This window comes from Fusarium graminearum, chromosome 2, assembly GCF_000240135.3.
Source record: "Fusarium graminearum PH-1 chromosome 2, whole genome shotgun sequence".
Classification (NCBI taxonomy): Eukaryota; Fungi; Ascomycota; class Sordariomycetes; order Hypocreales; family Nectriaceae; genus Fusarium; species Fusarium graminearum.
In genome coordinates, this window is record NC_026475.1 from 2,863,074 (window position 1) to 2,882,344 (window position 19,271).

Below are 19,271 nucleotides of genomic sequence, written 5' to 3' on the forward strand. Positions count from 1 at the left end.
AGGCATGTTCAGGGAGATAACTCCACCATCAACATAGCAACAGATATCTTCCGTTAATGCTGCTCTCAGCCACTGGCGATATAGCTTTTCAGACCTCAAGATAGTGTCAGGTAGAACCACTTGACGCTTGAGAGCATTGTATGCTGCGAGCCTGACCGGTGATAATTCGTCCCCGACCATTGCAGCGACCTTGAGAAGGATGTCTTCGGGCAACAACGTGTCAGCCCCAAGGATATCTATCACGTCGCATCTCATTACCCGATCCTTGTCCTCTATCAGGTGGGCTATGTCTTCCATGAACTTGCGGTCAAGTGGTGCGTGCTTTTTCAGAACAGATATTGCTTTAGTCCGGGTATTTGCTTTGCCCTTGGCGATGTTTATCATCACCGCCAACGTTTTTTTATCGAGCTTTGATTGCGAACAAAGTATCTTAGTGGTAGCGTCTCTGATTTCTTCAACTCCGTCAGTGTCACCGAGAGTCTCTGCTAGTGCTAGAAGTATTTCAGGGCATAATGTCTTTTGACTCCCGAGAACCTTGATTGCAGCCTGCCTGACCCGCTGCTCCGGGTCTAGCAGCATGCCTTTCACCTTGTCCAGGATATGCTGGGGCAGCTCAGGCCGTTCATGTAGTGCCTGTAATGCGTGTTGTCTTATGCTAGGTCGCTCATGTTCGAACTGCATGGATATGGCTTCCAGTGTGCTCTGTGGTAAGTTGCACTCCAAAGGAAGAGCCTTGAGTGCATTTTTTCTGCACCCATCATCAGAACATCTGATTAGTTGCTCCATTACAGGAATAACGTCGCATGTCAAGGCATCTCTATACTCAGACAATAGCGACAAGGTGAGTTGTTTGACATTAGCATCTTCGTCGTTGAGTTGGGACACGATCTTCCGCAAGATTGGTCCCTGGAAGTTCTGTAACTCTTCGATCTGTCGACGCAACACCCCCAGTATTTTCAATTCCATTAGTCCCAGGGACCATTTGGTTTGTCGACGCAACACCCCTAGTGCTATCACTTTCATTGTTTTTTCTTTCGCATCCAACTGTTCTGCCACTTTGATCACAACGTTTTTGGGCAACTCTTGTCTGTCACTAAATTCATACAATGTCCTCAGAATGATCTCGTTGATAGGTTGATTGCCGGGTACTAGCTCTGCGGCTACCTCCTGTACTACATTGTGTGGGACAGGAAGAACTCCGGCAAGAGCCTCCAGCTTTTGCAGGGTAGCGATCTTCGTGTCTCGAGTTCGAACCTCCAATCGCGGCGCTATGAGTCTGAAGACTGATACGGAATCTTCTGATTGAATCCGTATGGCTAGAGACGCCATTATCCTTTCAGAGCTGTGTGAACTTTCAAGCCATTGAACTGCCACAAGCATTTGTTTTGACGATAGGGGACGAATATTCCACGGGATCTTTGTACCCATTATCCTCACATTATCGTCAATTTTCGAGGACATTTCTCCATGGACCAGTAGAACGTCACCTGGGCTATGCGATGGATAGAAGAAGATGCCTCGATAGGGATCTGACTCCTGCGTACCTTCACGTTGAAGATGCTGCGATATACTTCGGCACTGGTCGAAGGAGAATGGGGCCAGTCTGTCTAGAACTTTAGCAGCTTCCATTCGAAACGTGGCATCGTCGTGTCCCAATCTTGCTACTGCTGCCTTTATAAAGTCGACCTTTAGGTTTCTTTTCTGATCCGAGGCGTATTTAACAGGGTCATATAGACTTATGAGTGTATAGAATTCGGAATTAGAAGGTTCGGCGAGGGTTTCAACTATGATTTGGAGAATGGCGTTGGGCAGATTCATCTGAAAGTAAAGTACTTCAAACGATTTTCGCCTAATACGTAGTTTTGGATGTTGAAGTTGAGCCGCAATGACGTGCAGAACATTGTCAGGCAGATTGTTCAGGGGGGGGAATTTATCCAGTGCCGCCTCTACGACATCATCAGAATACGCACCACCAACTAAATTCGCCACGGTTTGATACACATCTGTGGGAAGATGATGTGGTCTTGGCAGTGCTTTGAGTCCTTCAAGCTTGACAACTTCCGAACCATCATCAAGCCACGCGAGTATGGTATGCGGTATTCGTAATTGACCTCGAAGCGCTGCGGCCGCCCGTCTTCTTCTGCTCGGATCGCGACTTAGGAGCTGCGATAGAAGTCGCTCTTCAATTGGCTGAGGAAATTCCCTTTGTTGTTCTAGTACTCTGGACGCTTCATCCGCCACAGCCTTGTCTTTATCATCTAAGCAACTCACTACAGCGTTCATGAAATCTATTGAGGAAAATCTCAAAAAACGTGTTAGAATGTAAAGGATGTTGAGACGTACTCGTCGCGGTGTTGAAGGGTCTTTTAGCCACCGAGGAAACAATCCATGCACCTGCTGTTCCCGACCAAGATGTCCTTTGAATGCATACACAATAATTAGTTTCCTTCTATCAGAGCTTTGCTGAAAGACCAAATTCAACGCCCCTGCTGGGAATTCAGCTTCTCGCAATAATTCCGGCACCTGCCTGATAGAACATTCGAACTCAAGCCACATAGATAATTGTTCTTCTACAGTCGCCCGTAGGTCTACCGACTTGACTACCTCAGCCAAACAATGCATGAGTAGTCGATGATGTGTGGCGCCCAGAAGGTCAATTGGGTCTTTTCCAAGCAGATCAAAAAGATCCTCAATTGCCTTTCCATCACTGGGATCCAAATCACATAGACCAGAAACAAATCTCCACATGACATTGAATCTTGCCGTGTACTTGTGCTGTCGAACGAAATCGTCAGCGTTCTTGCTTACAGAGCCACCAGGGAGTTGAACAAGAAGTGGTTGGTATTTTTCCCAGCGGCGCTTAAACCACCTCGCCGCAAAGTACTCTTGATATGTGAGGTGGATAAAATGAAAGGTCTGTTGTTTTTGCGGTTGTGATGGGTCCGACGATCGCATGAATGACAGATCAGCAAGCAAATCGCCGACTCTTGAAATAAGTTTGTATTCTGGGTTCTCTCTCCTCATTTTATAAAAGGCGTTATGAAGATCATCTCGCGAGAAATCTATCATGTCGTTGCATAAGCCATTGAATGCTAGATACTCGAGAAGCGCAATCTCATTCTCCACTTCGTTCTCAATTTCAGCCTTTAAGGGTGGAGCGTAGCCTGGAGAGCCTTTTCCGATTCTTACAAGGTCCTTGGTCCATAGCTTCTGTGCAATTTCACTGTAGATACCGGTCATGGTCTCCGGTGCTTTGTCTGGGTCAACGTCCTCCCAGATGAAACAAAGTGCGTCTAGCTGAATCGGAATCCGGACGAGACTCCTGAGTAGCCAATTCCTTTGGAGCAAAGATTGGATCTTATCGGCCCTAGGCATGTACTCGGGATCCGCCCTCAGATACGCTTCGACCTGCTTTTGAGAGAAACCGATGGTTTCCAACTCAAGGTCAACTGTGGTGGCTGGAGGAAGACTAACACTTGGTCTAGACGTGATAACAACACTGTCCTGGTTCAAGAGATTGGTGAGAAATGTTGTCATATCTCCATCGCCGCCCAGTAGTTGAGACACTTCATCCATACCATCCAGAATGAACAACGTTTTACCATCTATAACTTCCCATAGCTGACCGGCCAGTTTCTCCCCATCACGGATTTGAGAGAAGAACTCATCGTAAAACAAGCCTTTGAGGTTGTACTCCGTACCTTGTCGACCCTTGAGATTTCTCAATGGAATCCATAACACTCGGTCAAATAATGAGTTCCACATGCCGGAATTGATATAGTCATACACCATCTTCTTGCATAGGGTAGTCTTTCCAACTCCTGCACGCCCTCGAATCAAAATCCGTCTGGGTCTAATCTTCTTGTCGCGGTTTCCTGGTCTTTCGCGCTCATCGAACATTGATGCCAGGTCAACTTGCAACATCTTATCGACATCGTCGGCTGCTTTTCGAGAGGACATTAAAAAAGAAGAGTTTGGGACACTGTTCTGGCGGGCGGTAGTGATACCCTTATAGAAGTAATCCACAATGGAGAGATTTATGTAGCAGCTTCCCATTGGCAATGCTTTCCCTGAAAGTCGTGTGATGCTTAACGTTTTGTAAGACTTCTCGCCATCGTATTGCGCTCGCAGAATATGATCAACTTGTTGAATGCTTGATGGGGCTCGCGACGTGTCAATGTAACGGACTAGCTTATCGAGGAGCGCGGTATCATCACCGAAACATTTGTTTAGGCCAGAATGATCAGCGTCAATTGCTTCCGTCTCAGTGGCATGAAGCGTGGCCGAGTTTCTACCAACTATCTGGTGCCAATTCAGTATTAAAGAATCACATAAATGAGAAACATGTTCTTACCAAACCTGCATTGAACCAACCAAGAAATGTTACCTTGGTTTCATAAAATGAGACTATGTGAGGTCTTCGAGCCATCGTTTTGAGTGTCTCTTCGAATCTCTGTCCGAGGTTGCTTAGCTCGGAATTGTCCCCAGTTAACGACATGACGAGTGTTGTATCAGAACCCAAAGGTTTTGTGAGGAACGTAACGATGCTACCAAGCCAGGGGAGGGAGGATCCTTGATGTGGAGTACCAAGAAAGATAATGCCACATGTGTCTTGAAGAATGTCTTCCGATCCAACAGTGCATAAGGCCTATGTAATGTTAGTGAAAACTGTGGCCATTGTGAGAAAGCCAATGTATGTGCCTCTTTTATTGCAATACCTCCCATGGAGTGACCGATGAAGACCAGCGGTAAAAACTGTAGCAGTATGAGCGTTGTTTATGTGAGAGTGAGTCTTCAAGTCCGTACCGGTCGGCGCCTTTTGGCTTTTATCTCCTTCAAGAGACACTTTCCAATCTCCTCAGTAGTCTTCAGAACCGATTCCTTCCCCAGGTACGTAGAATCGTCAACGAAGCTTAGGATCCTGGCTGTTGGACATTTTGATTTGAGTAAGCCACGTAGCAAATGCCTCTCTTCATCGATGTAATTTTGGGCGTCTCCTTTCACGTCTGTGGCGTAGACTTGCACCCAAGTCCATTCTGCATGAGCGGCGAGGCCATGAACGGCGATGATCCTTAAAACGGTCAGTAAAATACCGGGTTGGATAAAATGCAGTTGCTTACTCAAACTCAGCATCAGGAACGTCGGATATCTCTTCAAGGTATCCTGTTCGGGCCTTCTTCGCTTGCGTGACAGTTTGAAACCGCTTCCGATAAAGCTTAAGGTATATCAGTGACACGAAGAGTGCTAGGATTGCTGCAAGTAATCTGTTATCGTTAGGAAGATGCATTTCTGTAGATTTGAATGTGATGTTGGATATAAAATGTCCAGATGATTGGTACCGCCGTGAGAAGAAGAATAAGGTTGATGGTTAGCTAGATAGTTGCAACAACAATCGACAAGAAAGACGGGAATGACTTCGACCTGATCAGTAATGCTGTAACCAGGATCATTGAGAGTAATCCGACATTGTCCTTGGGGAGAAAGTTGCCACACTCCAGCGCAATTGGTTGGGGTGCATGGCCTTATCTGCACGTACCTTGTCAGTAGAAATCGTATGTGGACTCGGCGACAAATCACATTAGCCGTTGTACCTGTTTCGCCTTATTTTCAACCTTCCCCTCCATAGCCAAGCGCTGTGGCTGCAGCTGGCCAGCTCAGCAACCCATACGCTTACTCATGCACACATGAGCCTGGAAGTGAGTCAAGTGAGATCTCTTTCCTCCATAGGGAAACTTTGCGACTGTCATATCATATCGTGATCCCAGCCCACATTGCTTCATTCCCTCTTTTTACAGAAAACGAGAACATACTTCGGTTCCAAGAGACAGGCCCAAGTTACATTTGAGTTTCGTCTTGAAATTGCAGCAGAAATGACCGTTCCTTTCCTGAAACAGAACGAGCTTTGCCATGTGCTGTCTGTAAATGATTGCAGGATATTCAGCGACATTAAAGAGGAAGATGAGCACACCCAATATTTGCCGGGAGACCCACGCATTCAGCTCACAGATCCAAACATTGGGAGTCGTCTCCAAGCCGAGTTCGTCACAGAAGACCTGGATAAGATGGCGCCGCATCTCTGGCTGATGTCTACACAGAGCAGCAGCAACATCTCACCACTCACTGAACAGATCACTCGCGGTCGAAGATTGATAGTCACTGAGAATCCAGGGTTACATCTCGTGTGGATTCATGATCGTGTATTTCTCAAACCTTTGCCTGAGTACCTTTTCTCGCATGCCTTTTGGGAGTACTACCTCGTTTCATCACATTCCCCGATAGAAGCACCTTTCCGTCAAATGCTTCTCAAGGCAATGTGTGGATTTCTAAGAACATACTCGTATCTCATCCAACACAAGTCAGACTTTGTAATGGCCACGGGAGATGACCTTCAGTTGATACCAAAGTGTATTTCATATGCTCAATTTCGTCAACTTCATGAATAACTGCCTAATTGAAGATTCTTCAACCTCTCCTCGATATCAGTTTGGCGAGTTGAGGCATACACGGCTCAATTTCTGGTGCAAGATATTCCTGTCAAAGTCGAGCTACCACAGAGCTGAATGGCAATACGGTGCCCATTTTGCCCAATACTATGGCCCGCTGCTCTTTATTTTTGCCCTTGTCTCTCTCTTGACGAGCGCAATGCAGGTTGTCCTAGCAGCTCAAGATATGCTTCAATCTGACGAGTCTTGGTTGACGTTCGCAAAAGTCTCGCGGGGGTTCTCTGTGTTCACTATTTTCTTTGTCGCTTGTACAGCTGCTACGTTACTTGTTGTTCTTACGCATATGATTTTACAGGAATTTGTCTTCGCTGTTGCACATTTCGTCTCGCGGAATCAATAGATTGGCTGCGTTGATCGTTAAATCGTAGGCTGGCTGCCTTGTATTTTGGTCCACAGCGGTGCTTGTTTTCAAGATTCATCAACAAAAGAAAACCCCAGCCCCAATGAGATATACTGGGGTCTATCTTGGTTATATGCAGCTGACATTGTTCACAATGCGTATCTTGGAACTTTTTTCAATTATAGTAGATACCAATCAAATAATCTGTTTACTGTCAAGGGTTTTGGATGTATAGCTAAGCGATCTGATCCTACCCTATATTTCTATGAGACATCACGAGTGAGCTGTAGCAAAACCTCATCTCTTACGGGATTATCCCTGCTCAGACCCTATCGGCCCGGTTTATCTCAACCGCTATCTTATCTTTACTGTTCACCTGTTATCGCTTGGGCTCAGTCTTTAATTTTTGTGAAAGTGTAAAGCGCAAACATTTACGATGTGCCTTTGCTTTCAACCCTTCAACTTCAGATCTTCAATATCATCATTTCTATAATTCATAGTGTTACATTCTCGTTTGGCTTCAACAACAGGTATTGATATTATGGAGCGAAACTTATAGCACTAGCTAAGACATTCATGCTCTAGTGCAATAGAAATTGATCAAAACAGAAGGAACGCTGGAATTAATGTACAGGCAAGTTTACAGACGTGTTCAGCGTCTTGGGAGGAACCCTGTCAGCTATTGGTGTCCATTGTCCACTGTCCAATCTTGACTTGTACTTCAGGAGACAATTTGTACTCTTCTTCTCTAAGAAAACCAGGAAAAATCTGACGGCTGGAAATATCGGTTGCAGGGGAGTCGAAACCTTGTCGACTGACGGGGGTAAACGGTAGAAGGGAGCCTACTGAAGTCGCGGACAGGCCATTTTGCAGACTGGCTGAAGTGCAACTGAGCATGTCAAAAACGCTAGCGCCTATTTGTTTGGCTGCCTCTTGGAAAAACTCGAGAGGATATTGACCAAGTACAAGCTCGTCTGCTGAGGAATTGCTGATATTCTTAAACCAGTTTTTGACTTCAAGAACAGGCATGATGGCCTCGGCACAACGAGATCTGCAATATCGCCTGGAGCCGGGATCGAGAACATTCTTCGGTTACTTAACTAACAGCTGATCGCGTCTAGAACGGTCAAACAGCTCAAAATGTTTAAGGGGGGCTGGCTGGAAGACGCCATATTTGATCAATCCACCAAAAATGGTATCAGCCGGGGTATAGATCGTTGATGGATCTAAAGTAGGCCGAAATTCTTGCCCTGGAAAATCGTCGTCTTCGAGGAGGACAATGTGATCCAAGTGTACCTGTGCACACGCGTTAGTCAATGCGACAAGCGCGTTGATAGCTACTGGTATGCGGTCGAAACCCACTGCCAATACTTCCTAGTCCTGATTGCACAACCACATTTCAGGCCGGAGGCAGACCTCTTGCAAAGTCTTGGTTCCTGGGTTCGACCTTCGGAAGGATGTCTTCGGCTTCCAGTGTGCTCTGTGGTAGGCCACACTTCAAAGGAAGGGCATCGAGTGCATTTATGCATCCATCATCAGAACATCTAATCAGTTAGTCCATTGTGTCGGGTACTGTATCGTGAGGTGAACATACCGAAAGGCGCTGAAGGCGACCATGCCCATACGAGGAGGAATAGAGAGTAGGCAGGCAGGCAAGTTGGATGAGGAGTAGGGCTGCAAATAAGGTCCAAAGGTTGATCTACCGAACACGTTAGCTCCGAAAAATAAATGGCACTCAGGCGTCTCACCAACAGGCGCTGGCGGTCTTGGTTCTTGGGTCGGGTCCTCGTTCTTGGGTCGGGTCTTGGCTCTTGGGTTCGGGCCCTCGTTCTTGGGGTCGGGTCTTCGTTCGTGGGTTCGAGCTGGGTCTGTGGGATTGGGTAGTGAGATCTTCACTTCGGTTTGAGGCGATAGGGAGATTCTTACGGTGATTGAAATGGAAGGAAGAGTTTGGAGTTGTCGCCGCTAGAATTCGAAGAGGTCGTAGGCGGGTGTATCGAGGGACGACCTAATGATAGAGTTAGCGAAATAGCAAGAGTATCGACGCACCTAATAGATGCAGCATCAGCAGCCCAGAGGACCAAAAACCGAGTTAGTTACTACGCCAGCCGGTAGCCAGTTGTCTCCCGAATCACAGCCGGCAAGTCAACCGGCGACCTGTTGACTCCCGAATCACAGCCGGCAAGTCAAGCGTCAGTCCCCCGAATCACAGCCGGCAGGCGCTGAACCAGGCCCCGTCTACACTGCCCCGGTTGTTCTAAAAAAGGAGGTATCGCGCTCGTTTAATAGGGTACAATCCGGCGTTTATATCGGCATGTAGTGGCGGTTCACCAGGTCTTTGGCCATGTGCTGTGTGTTGTGTGTTGTGAAAGGTGGTAGATTTGGTGTTGAAGGAAAAATGTTAAGGGAGGGGAGAAGGCGGGGCGGTAGTAAATACGTCATCGTGCGACAGTCACTGACAGCTCTACCCCACCTTGCTTTGTTCCACCTATGACGATGACGGATCGGCAGATCTATTAACCCGGCCCGATCATTCATTAACAGGTTAGTTATCATTAACAGGTTAAATTAATTCAGTCAGTCTAGCTGCCGCATTTAGGTCATTACATTCATACATCCGCTCAACTTCTCTCACACCATATGCAGTTCTACTGAATGGCTTGATGAATATGTCTCACTTAGACACTCAGATCTCTACGGCTGCCGTCATCGGCTGGCAAAGTCTCGAGAACCAAAACTTCCTCGCCGAGCCCGATCCCAAACAAAACAGTTTGACATTTAAGGCACGATTCGAGAAGCCTTTCTTCTTCTTTGAGATCTGCATTCCTGTATATCTAAAGCTAATCGAAAGGCGCGCATTGACGCACACTTTCCTTATTTTGAACATACAGCTATCAACCATCGAGACCTTTTCCCTTGAGGTCTTGTCGACAATTCCTGAACCAGTGAAAAGGAAGCTCAACTCTCCTGTCCTTCGCCTTGATTTCAAGCTGAGTGATAATATTACTACCCTCATTCCCCTCTATGCCACGGAACAACCCAAGCAAGGCCGCACGCACTCTGGCGTCGTTCTCGACAGCGTTCTTAAAATATCACAAGCAACATCTATCTCCGTTTATATCAGCCACGATGCTTCATATGAAGCTCAGCTAAATTCTATCCGGAATTCCCTAAATAAGGGTTATTACCAATCTATTCCCAAGAGCCAACTTGATCTGCAAAGACTATATCAAGGTCAAGGCACCAAAATTGCTTTTCTGCATACCCAGTCAGAAGAGGCATATGTCACTGAGCCTGACCAGTTACCATCTTATCCTAATCTGCAATCACCAAGTTTGGGCAGACCTATGCAACTAAAGCGACCTCGGGTAGAGCACGATGAGTGCAAAGACGACATGATCTCATCATTGGCTGAAGCCGTCAAAGCCATGCAAGAAAAGGTTGCTTCCTATGAAATCCAACAGAACACCTAGGAGGAAAAGCTGGATAAGGAGACTCGATTGAGACAAGAGTTTGAGGAAAGGGTGGCAACGTTGGAAAAAGAAAAGGAAACAGCACGACTGGAATCAAGACTAAAGACAGTCGAAACTGAAATTGAAAGTCTGCAAAGCGAATTCGACAAGTTCGAACCACCTGATGGAAGGATTTTCGATATCGAAGAGGATCTACGAGACGTCGGAGAGAAATACGAAAATATCAGCGAGGCGATGGTCACTAAGGACAACATGGAAGATTTCGGAAGAGACCTTCTTCGAGAGATTGGAAGAAGAATAATGAGTAATGATTATTGATGATGATTTCTGCTAGAGAGATTGTATGTATATTTATGATCGATAGTTAGTGGCGTGTCTAGAACTTGCTACCAGTCGGAGGCGTTTTACTTTAATCTCTTTTGAGAGAGACCAATTGGATAACAGTATGGTGCACATTTCGCGTAGTATTACAGCCCATTAATGTTTATCTTTGCCTTCGTCTCTCTTGGGACAAGCTTAACGCAGGTTGCGCTAGTATCTTAAGGTATGCTTTAATCTCAGGAATCTTGGGTGATGTTTGCACAAGTTTCCAGGGGATTCTTATTGTTGATATCGTGTTTGTTAGGTACTGCTGCTGTTTTGCTGGTTGCCCTTGCACATATGATTTCCCGTGAGTTTGTTTTTTCTGTTAAGCAATTCATATTTCACAACCGATAGTATAGATCATTAAAATATGGATTCTGTTTAACAGAGGTCTGAGACAAGATCAATTAGTGCAAATACTGCTATACAATACGCAGATAAGTAATGGTATACGCACAAGACACACAACCTCATCCTACCCTGTAATTCTACTGTGCAACTAACTACTAGAAACATTAACCTCCGACACTCTAGAGCAGGTAGAAAGACAATATATTAAAAAAGTCTTATATTTAGATTATGATTGTAATAGCCAGATAGTAGCATTGAATCTCAGAATGAGATTAAATTGTTTTTCAGGACACTGTTTTTCCATTTAAGATGTTCTAGTTCAAAAGTTATATAAGGTGAATAAACAGATCTCAGCTTTGTATATCCCCGGTCGGAGTATCCTGATCCGACTTATCTTATCAACTATCTTATCTCCATCGTTATCGCCAATTGTTATCGCTTGGCTGATTCTAATTCTACAGGGGGAACGGTACCTATGAGACATCGGAAAATAATCAAATCAGATGCGGCAATTGGGAATTTGTATAATATAAGCAAGTTACAGACTTGTTCACTGTCTCGGGAGGAACCCTGTCAGCTACTGATGCTGACTGTCCAATCTTAACTAATACACCCGCAAAGAGTCATATCCTGGCGACGAGTACTGGGGTCACAGGTATATGGCTCAAACAGTCCAGTGCAACGTTTCTGCATGGATGGGTCATGTGTATATTGACGGGTTTCGTAAAATGGGTCTGGATGAACATCCAAGAAGACCAACGACGTCCACCTTATGGTCGATTGCAAACTCTTCCAGGACTCAAATTTGCCCAGCCAGATAATTGCTGACCTGGTGACTCGACTTGACGAGCTGACATGTTATGTAATCTGTTTTCTGACATTGTACTGCTATGAGCATCTCGCTTTTGAACTTAACTTACTTGATCATATTTTCTGACATTCAATGCTCAATTGTGCAGTATTGCCTTTCTCTTAGTGCATGGTTCGGTTTCCGAGGGGAATCCAGTGAGATTAAGGGTCTGTGGTACTTCAGGCGATATGAGGCTGAGCATCAGGTAGACAACTCGCCCCCACATGATCCATATACAAACAGGCAAGGAACTGTAAAAATGCAGTAACAGGGCTTAGCACTATAGTACGTCAGAAAACGTACTGCAGCTGATCCAGGCGAAACCACAGACAAAGTGACCAATTACACAACGCTCACATAATACTATTTCACACTACTAAAAGGCTGGAGCCCCAATTTGACACCGACAAAATAATGAACATCATACTAGATTATTCCCAACATCTTCAGACCGTCAGCACATTGAACATGCCCGACGACGGGGCCGTTGCCGCACTTGGTGCACTTCTTGGTTATGTCGGCGCCGAAGCCGCAACCACTGCGCCATTTGAGCATTTACTCTGGCCACAACGGCACCTGGACAATCTCTCGTGGCAATCAGCAGCCATGGCAGCATTACTGATGCCCATGGGCGGTCCATTACACAAGGCTGCCCTGGAAACATTCGATACACTACACCGCCATGGTCTCTTTCGTGGCGCCTACCGTGGACATATGCTCGGCACTGCATTTTTCAAGGATATGGGATGGACATACACTATGCACGACATGGGAGTCAAAGGACCACCAAAGGCAGTCAGAAACTGCATCTGGACAAGAGCTATGGGCATGTTGAGTGCTCCTCAGTTGAGCGATAGCAACACACTCGTGCTACCAGGAGAGAAACAACAAAAAGAGGCATCCCGTCAGACGGCAGTCAGAGCCTTGATATCCTGCTATCATCTAACATTCAGTCAAGCGACGAATGAAGATAAGGCATCCGGTCTACCATTCGTGCGAGAGCATGTCAACATGGTTGGACCTAATGTCTATCTATCGATTCTGGCCTCTGAATCATCAGCAATTATCCTCGCCATTGTACTACTTGTGGTCTGGAACACACCCTGGGCTGCCCTATGGCTCGCGCCTCTCACATTACGGTTCATCAGCACTCTTTTCGCACTCCATCGTGAACCACTTGAATCTCCACAACTTACACCAAAGGATCACACCTGCGACTTTGAGATACACTGCCCAGAGTCCAACGGGGACTTTATAGTCCTAAGTGGTCCACCACCTCTCATCCAGCAGTTTATGCGACACTACGCACACCCGCGCCGGAGCCGCACGAAAGAGATCATCCAGCTCGCTACCATCTTCGCCCTGGGATGCGTTTTTCCAGTGGGTCTAGTGGCCTCTGCACTTTTTATGCCTCTGCATCTGCAATACGTTTGGTTCGGTTATCAAATATTCTTAGTCGCAGGACTACATATCGCACGGTATTGTCAGTTTTCAAGGCAATTATCTATCGACGCAGCTATTGCGGAGGCATTTGAACTAGGCGATAGATTTAGCAGTTATGGAGAGAGCTCTTTACTGTTTAGTCACAAAAGGACAGGTTCTGGAACACTTAGGGTTGACTTGAAGGTCAAGTCTTATAATAAATACGCAGAAGGGAAAGAAGCAGTGCAGGAATTGCTTATGAACGCTGAGAAGGATGTCGAAAAGGCTATTGAGAAACGATAGCGATGTAGATTTTAGACGAACAGTCTTGGTGCATATTAGTTATAAATACAAAGGATATATATTTAGTTTACACTTTTTTACGGCTCGAATTAAACCAAGGTGTAAGAAAACAGCAAATAGTTATTGTCAGTGTGAAGAAAACTGAATGCTATTAAATGATCTATTTTTATCATTTTTATTTATTATATCACTCTTACTCCATTAGGTGGAAAGATATGTCTCAAATGAGAAACAGCATGTTGTTGTATCTTGACTGAAGTCCCCTCATGTTTGAATACAATATCTTAGTAGAATACAGACGTGTCACGAAATGATTGGATCTACAATAGGCATAGCCGAGCTCCAACGCTTACTAAACATTCTCATTGTAAATCAGGCTCAGAAAATGACCACGGCGTCAGCATGTTGATGTGAGGGGTTGAGCTGTTTCCAAAATCCTGTTCCTTGAGTTCCTTGACAGTATATCAACGCCTCAAGGTCGAGTTTCATAGACAAGGGACCCACTCCTAGCTCAGAATGACCGAAGGAGGGGATTCAGATAGTCAGTGGAGTGATGACTGCCTCTGGCCTCGTCGACTGCTCCATGTAGCGTCTATGACATCCTATCCCTGGAGCCCAGGCAACAAATACGGATCTTACACAGAGCCCTACTATAACGCCGTATCTTATACCTGGGGTCGGTTCCGATACAAGGACGATCATCCAGAATATGAGAAAACACGCCCCCTCGCTGTCAATGGTGTCTCTTGGCCACTTCCACGGATGCGCCCGTCTCATTTCACGGCCGATGATATGCATGAACTTCTCAAGGCTGCTACATGTCCTGAAGATGAAGAATACGCTGTGGAGTTTATATGGCTCGACGTGGCTTGTATTGATCAGACGAAACCACATACGCCAGAATATTACAGTGAGGTTGGAAGACAAGGCAGGATATTCCAAGGTGCGAGTGAGGTGGTGGTATGGCTCACTACAATAGGAAGCCAAAAGATGATAGAGTGGTGGCAACGCATGAGCAGGGCTAAGACTCCACTAAAACAAGTACTGGTTGGCAGTGTCGAAGATTATGATGTGGACGAGTGGTTACGACGACTCCTGGCAGAGTTTCAGGATCTTAGGAAAGATCCATGGTTTACTTCCTTGTGGACTCTCCAGGAGGCCTTCCTCTCTCCCTATGCTGTTATTTTCCTGAGAGATGGCAAATCCTTCTTTCGCTGTGTTGACGATGTCTCTTCTGGAGGATATCTATCCCATCTCATTACCGTCTGCCAGAAGATGTATAGCTTCCTTGATCAGTTTCAACGATCTGTATCCCGAAAAGCTACATTTGACCAAAAACTATTTGACGCTGTCAAGAGTGAGATTGAAGCTTTTGGATTCCTCGAAGGATTCAACGAAGGAACGTCCGTGCTCAGAACGCTGGAGCTTGGTTATGATACCAGCTCAGCATGGATGGGCAATCCGTTGATGCTCCTACAAGCTTCGCATCGACGAACGTGCTACGAGAAGACGGATCGTGTGAGAGGCATCATGCAGGTATTTGGGCTGCAGTTGGGCGAATCAGCACCTGACCATATCCCGGGAAAGACGTACAGTCTACCTGAACTAGAAGATCAACTAGCAACAGAATTACTTCGGATTTACCCCATTTCCAGTCAGCTATCCATACAAGATCGTTCTTGTCCACCGCGGGGAGCGTGGAGAGTCAACTCGAGCATGACGATGATGCGATTCTCTGAGCTGCTCTGGCGGCAGATGATCGGGCCGGATGGATCCTCAGTTGACGAACAAGACCTTGTAGCAGAGTCATATGGAGCGACGCTTGAGGCAGCAATGTTTGAAGACATTCTCATGGCTGGATTTGAAGGTAGTTTCACCAAGATGAGCACGTTCTTCAAAGTTATGGAAAATTGCATTGGCTCTGATACCGTAGAGGTTGAGCTGGAACATAAGTATCAAGACGCTGTCCAGGAAGTGTATCCAGAGGATGTGTTGAACCGGACTCAGAAGCTATCATGGTTAGCAGATCAGTCTGAAGACCGAAAAATTGGCATTCTGTTTCTAGCATTGGTCGGGCCACCACCGAACGCGCCCGAGCTGGAGAACGTATGGTTTAGGTGGTGCATTGGATTGATGCTGTGCCAGGAACCTGGACAACAGGATGTCTTTGAGAAGGTTGGTGTCGTCACGTGGGATCTTCAAGCCATTGAACAAGTAGGGAAGGATAGGAGACCTCGGTCAACCGACGAAGTGCTAGATGCGGACAATTATCTGCTTGTGGATGGCCCAGGTTGGACGACCTTGAGTGGTTATTTCGGGTAATAATTCCGAAGAATCTAGCTATAGAGGTTATTGTTTCCGTCACTGAAACTACATTCAATGTTACCCGACATATGCGCATGTAAGTTCATCAAAGGATGGACTGGATAATAGTACCCTTTGATTTGACATCAGTATCTTCTGGATTCACCCTCTGCGTCTGTAATACGGCGGCAGCTTTCCTGGTTCATCCCACCAACTGTCATCTTTCCAACCAGGCCAGTTGGATACAATCCTCACAATTTCATCCTCTCCCACTTCCTCAGTCACTCCCTCACGAGTAAGTGCTCCATGTGCAAGGAGAAGATTTTGTATATCATCTCTACGCGTTATTTTCCTCTGAATATCCAATTCTCTGGTCCGCATGATTGCCTCTGCATAATGTCGTGAACCTGTCAGTATAAGAGTCATAATGCGTTTCACCGTTTTGCGTCAGACTAAGAGGAGTTTCATAAGTGTCAGAGAGCGGCGAAATGTTGACACCCTTTCTTATAAGGCGCTTGACGATTTCATAGTGTCCGTTTGCTGCAGCTCCGTGCAGGGGTGTCCATCCAAAGTTGTTTGTGATAGATGGATCGACCCCCTGCTCAAGGAAGAAATCAACAGCATTGATGTCGCCAAACACAGCTGCCTCGTACAACTCGTGACACCCTTCGCGCTGCCTGAGATCGATATTTGCACCACGTTCGATAAGTAACTTGAGCACTGTAGTCATTAGCACAATGACGCGTATCTGGACATACGATGCATCTCACCTCGTTTCTTCTTCAGATCTGCATTCCCTAGTAAAGGCGTTCTGCCGTTATGATCTCTCTGATCAACATTTGCTCCATGGTCGATGAGGATCTCGACAAGCTTATGATCGCCCCTCCAAGTCTCTCGGTGTAGGAGTGACTGTCCTTATAAGTTTGTCAGATTCGGTGAAACGCCACGATTCAGGAAACTCAGCATGGCCTCATGTTTTCCATTTTCCACAGCGAGAAAGCAGGCTGTCCTGAGGAACGTAATCTTGATCTTGTCGGTCTTGTTCAAAGGCGAAGCTAGGATCTGGTCTCCTTCTGATGGCGCGTCTTCAAAAATGCCCACTTCATCCCCACTGAATTGACTATCGTATTCTCCTATTGTTGATTCGCTGTTGATATCGGATGATTCCTGGGCTGAGATGTCGGTGATTTGTGCCGACCCTAGGTCTGCGTCAAATTCATCTGACTCTAGATCGACATGGCTCGGAGACAACCATTGTGGTGGTGACTCGACTAAGTTCCGTCCAACGTGTGAATCCACCATATTGGGAATAGGCCCATAATTTGAGTCGGAGTAATCGTTAGAAGAAACATGAGGTATAGAGCTAGAGACATAGTCCAACTCGGAGCCAAACTCAGAGCTGTCATAATAACGTGGCTGAATATCATTCGGATCACTTTCTCCTGTATCAGTGTACACTAGCTCTGCCCCATCCGATATCTCTTTGATCTCAGTCGTCAAATTACGTAGTGCAGCCTCTAAGCAATCAATGTTTCCCTCATATGTGTATCGAAGCAGTTCCATTTGACTTTCCAAAGATGCTCTTTGTTCTTCATCAGATGTACCCGCGTCCAGAGATGAAGCACTGGAGGTCTCAACCTTTGGCAGCGCAGATTGAATTCGAATGGTCAAGATAGCAGAAAGTATACCGCGGATGCTTTGGAAGAAGAACAAACACAGAATGCCGATAATCTTCAACAGCTCCTGGTGTGGTACACGTTCGGTACAATCGCCGATTATCTGCTCAATGACAGATTTATAGTCCTTTTCCATGCAATGTAGTAGGATGCCGTGCCCTCTTTCAGTGGTAAGGTCAACCGTAGAGCCATTCCGTAATAAAATGCTAGCGATGAAGTCGAGGCCACTGTCGAGAGCAATGACCAGAGGCGACTGTCCACATGGATCGAGCGCATTGATATTCTGTCTGTCATTGATCAAAATCTCAACAACGCGGGAATTGCCGAGATATACAGCAATGTGGAGCGCATGGAGCGGTTCAGAAGACCATGAATAGACTTTATCGAAAAAGCTGATGGGAGAGGTATCGCCTTTCAAGAGTGTTGACCTAGTTTCGTATGCATTGCGCCGAAAGACAACTGTAGTGTAACACAGTCTTTTGTCGTCGTCCAGTACAAAGTTGTAAAGCGCGTTTCTTACCTCTTCGTTATCAAGGGCATTTGTGATCCTTCTATGGTGCTTGTGAAGATACTGGCCAGCATAACCCTTTAACGGAAAACTGTCTTGAGTTGAAAGTCTTGTTCTGGGACGGAACTTGGGGGACATCGCTGATACCCGATTGACTAATGCTGGAATTGACAGGTATTTGATGCAAGCGAGGGTTATTTGTGCATCGAATTCGGGGAATTCGCTGTGCTTAACTCTGTCAAAGAATTCCCCTGCAGATCTGTGAACATAGCCGACCATAACGTCGAGATCCACAATCAAAAGCCCACAACACTCGGAGATGATCTCCCTCTCCTGGCGTAGGTAGTCGAACGGGGAATCATCATGGCTCTCAGCAATGGCAAGAGCATGTTGAAGCTCATGTATTGAGAGTAATCTTTCTGAGAATGTAACCCAGCCTAGGGTCGTCAAGGCTCGAGCTGAACTGCCATCTGCTTGTCTCCTTATTCGGATCATGGTGTCTTTATATGCCTCTTGGAGATCACTCGGTAACGTCTCCAGAACGTGTTCAAGTTGTGCTTTGTGCTGAACGTTACTGAGAGCATCCATATGCAGCCGAACAAGGATAAACCTGATTGCTGTTAGCGCCACAGAATACTGTATCCAGACACAGTTACTAACATAAATTTTACCAGATTGGCGTTTCACCACCTCCTTGATGCGTTGGTGATAACTCGCAAATGGGCTCAGAGAAGGACGAGAGTTGATGACAGACTCGATGTATTTGTCCATGTCCTCATCATTTGCTTCAATGGTATCTGTTTCAAATCCTTCCTGGAGGAACTTTAGATGGTTCAGGACGCGAGAGGTGACCATGATCTTCACCACAGAATTGATCTCCTTGATAATCTTTAGTAGGCCCCGACGGCTGTTTATCTCGAACTCGTCGAGAGCATCAATGATGATGAACATCCGCTTGTCTTGATTGATCACGTTCAACATCTCTTTGATGTCCTCCAGCTTTGGAAGTTGGACCTTGTCACTGATAAGTCCCTGGAGGCGATATTTCTGGAACATTGCAACAATGGCAGGATACGAGTCGGTCTCCGCTTGACATTGTCGTAAAATACTTCCTAGTAAGTCTTTAACATCTGGGCTTGAGGTGTATGATAGGTAGAGATGCGTGATCATAGTGGTGC

At 46.0% G+C, this 19,271-nt stretch overlaps 7 protein-coding genes across 7 annotated transcripts; 4 read left to right on the plus strand and 3 right to left on the minus strand.

The window, feature by feature from the left end:
* Positions 1-2,600: 2,600 nt before the first annotated feature.
* Positions 2,601-3,960, minus strand: FGSG_08113 (uncharacterized protein; the record flags this gene model as incomplete). Its single annotated transcript, XM_011322403.1, has 2 exons — positions 2,601-2,663; positions 2,809-3,960. The coding sequence occupies 2 exons, from the start codon at positions 3,958-3,960 to the stop codon at positions 2,601-2,603; spliced, it is 1,215 nt and encodes a 404-aa protein (XP_011320705.1).
* A 1,910-nt stretch (positions 3,961-5,870) lies between these two features.
* Positions 5,871-6,560, plus strand: FGSG_13440 (uncharacterized protein; the record flags this gene model as incomplete). Its single annotated transcript, XM_011322404.1, has 2 exons — positions 5,871-6,313; positions 6,458-6,560. The coding sequence occupies 2 exons, from the start codon at positions 5,871-5,873 to the stop codon at positions 6,558-6,560; spliced, it is 546 nt and encodes a 181-aa protein (XP_011320706.1).
* A 799-nt stretch (positions 6,561-7,359) lies between these two features.
* Positions 7,360-9,226, minus strand: FGSG_08112 (uncharacterized protein). The gene is made up of 5 exons (XM_011322405.1): positions 8,770-9,226; positions 8,592-8,711; positions 8,438-8,542; positions 8,206-8,387; positions 7,360-8,139 (listed from the first exon to the last, which is right to left on the minus strand). Exon 5 carries the CDS (start codon positions 7,870-7,872, stop codon positions 7,519-7,521), a length of 354 nt encoding a protein of 117 aa, XP_011320707.1. The 5' UTR covers positions 7,873-8,139; positions 8,206-8,387; positions 8,438-8,542; positions 8,592-8,711; positions 8,770-9,226; the 3' UTR covers positions 7,360-7,518.
* A 286-nt stretch (positions 9,227-9,512) lies between these two features.
* On the plus strand, positions 9,513-11,120 carry FGSG_08111 (uncharacterized protein; the record flags this gene model as incomplete). The annotated part of the gene is made up of 5 exons (XM_011322406.1): positions 9,513-10,283; positions 10,317-10,553; positions 10,651-10,657; positions 10,782-10,860; positions 11,117-11,120. 5 exons carry the CDS (start codon positions 9,513-9,515, stop codon positions 11,118-11,120), a joined length of 1,098 nt encoding a protein of 365 aa, XP_011320708.1.
* Positions 11,121-12,294: 1,174 nt separating this feature from the next.
* FGSG_08110 (uncharacterized protein) lies at positions 12,295-13,605 on the plus strand (the record flags this gene model as incomplete). The annotated part of the gene is made up of 1 exon (XM_011322407.1): positions 12,295-13,605. The coding sequence occupies one exon, from the start codon at positions 12,295-12,297 to the stop codon at positions 13,603-13,605; it is 1,311 nt and encodes a 436-aa protein (XP_011320709.1).
* Positions 13,606-14,121: 516 nt separating this feature from the next.
* Positions 14,122-16,090, plus strand: FGSG_08109 (uncharacterized protein; the record flags this gene model as incomplete). The annotated part of the gene is made up of 3 exons (XM_011322408.1): positions 14,122-15,895; positions 15,946-16,006; positions 16,060-16,090. The coding sequence occupies 3 exons, from the start codon at positions 14,122-14,124 to the stop codon at positions 16,088-16,090; spliced, it is 1,866 nt and encodes a 621-aa protein (XP_011320710.1).
* A 2,574-nt stretch (positions 16,091-18,664) lies between these two features.
* FGSG_08108 (uncharacterized protein) lies at positions 18,665-19,149 on the minus strand (the record flags this gene model as incomplete). Its single annotated transcript, XM_011322409.1, has 2 exons — positions 18,665-18,703; positions 18,754-19,149. 2 exons carry the CDS (start codon positions 19,147-19,149, stop codon positions 18,665-18,667), a joined length of 435 nt encoding a protein of 144 aa, XP_011320711.1.
* Positions 19,150-19,271: the final 122 nt, after the last annotated feature.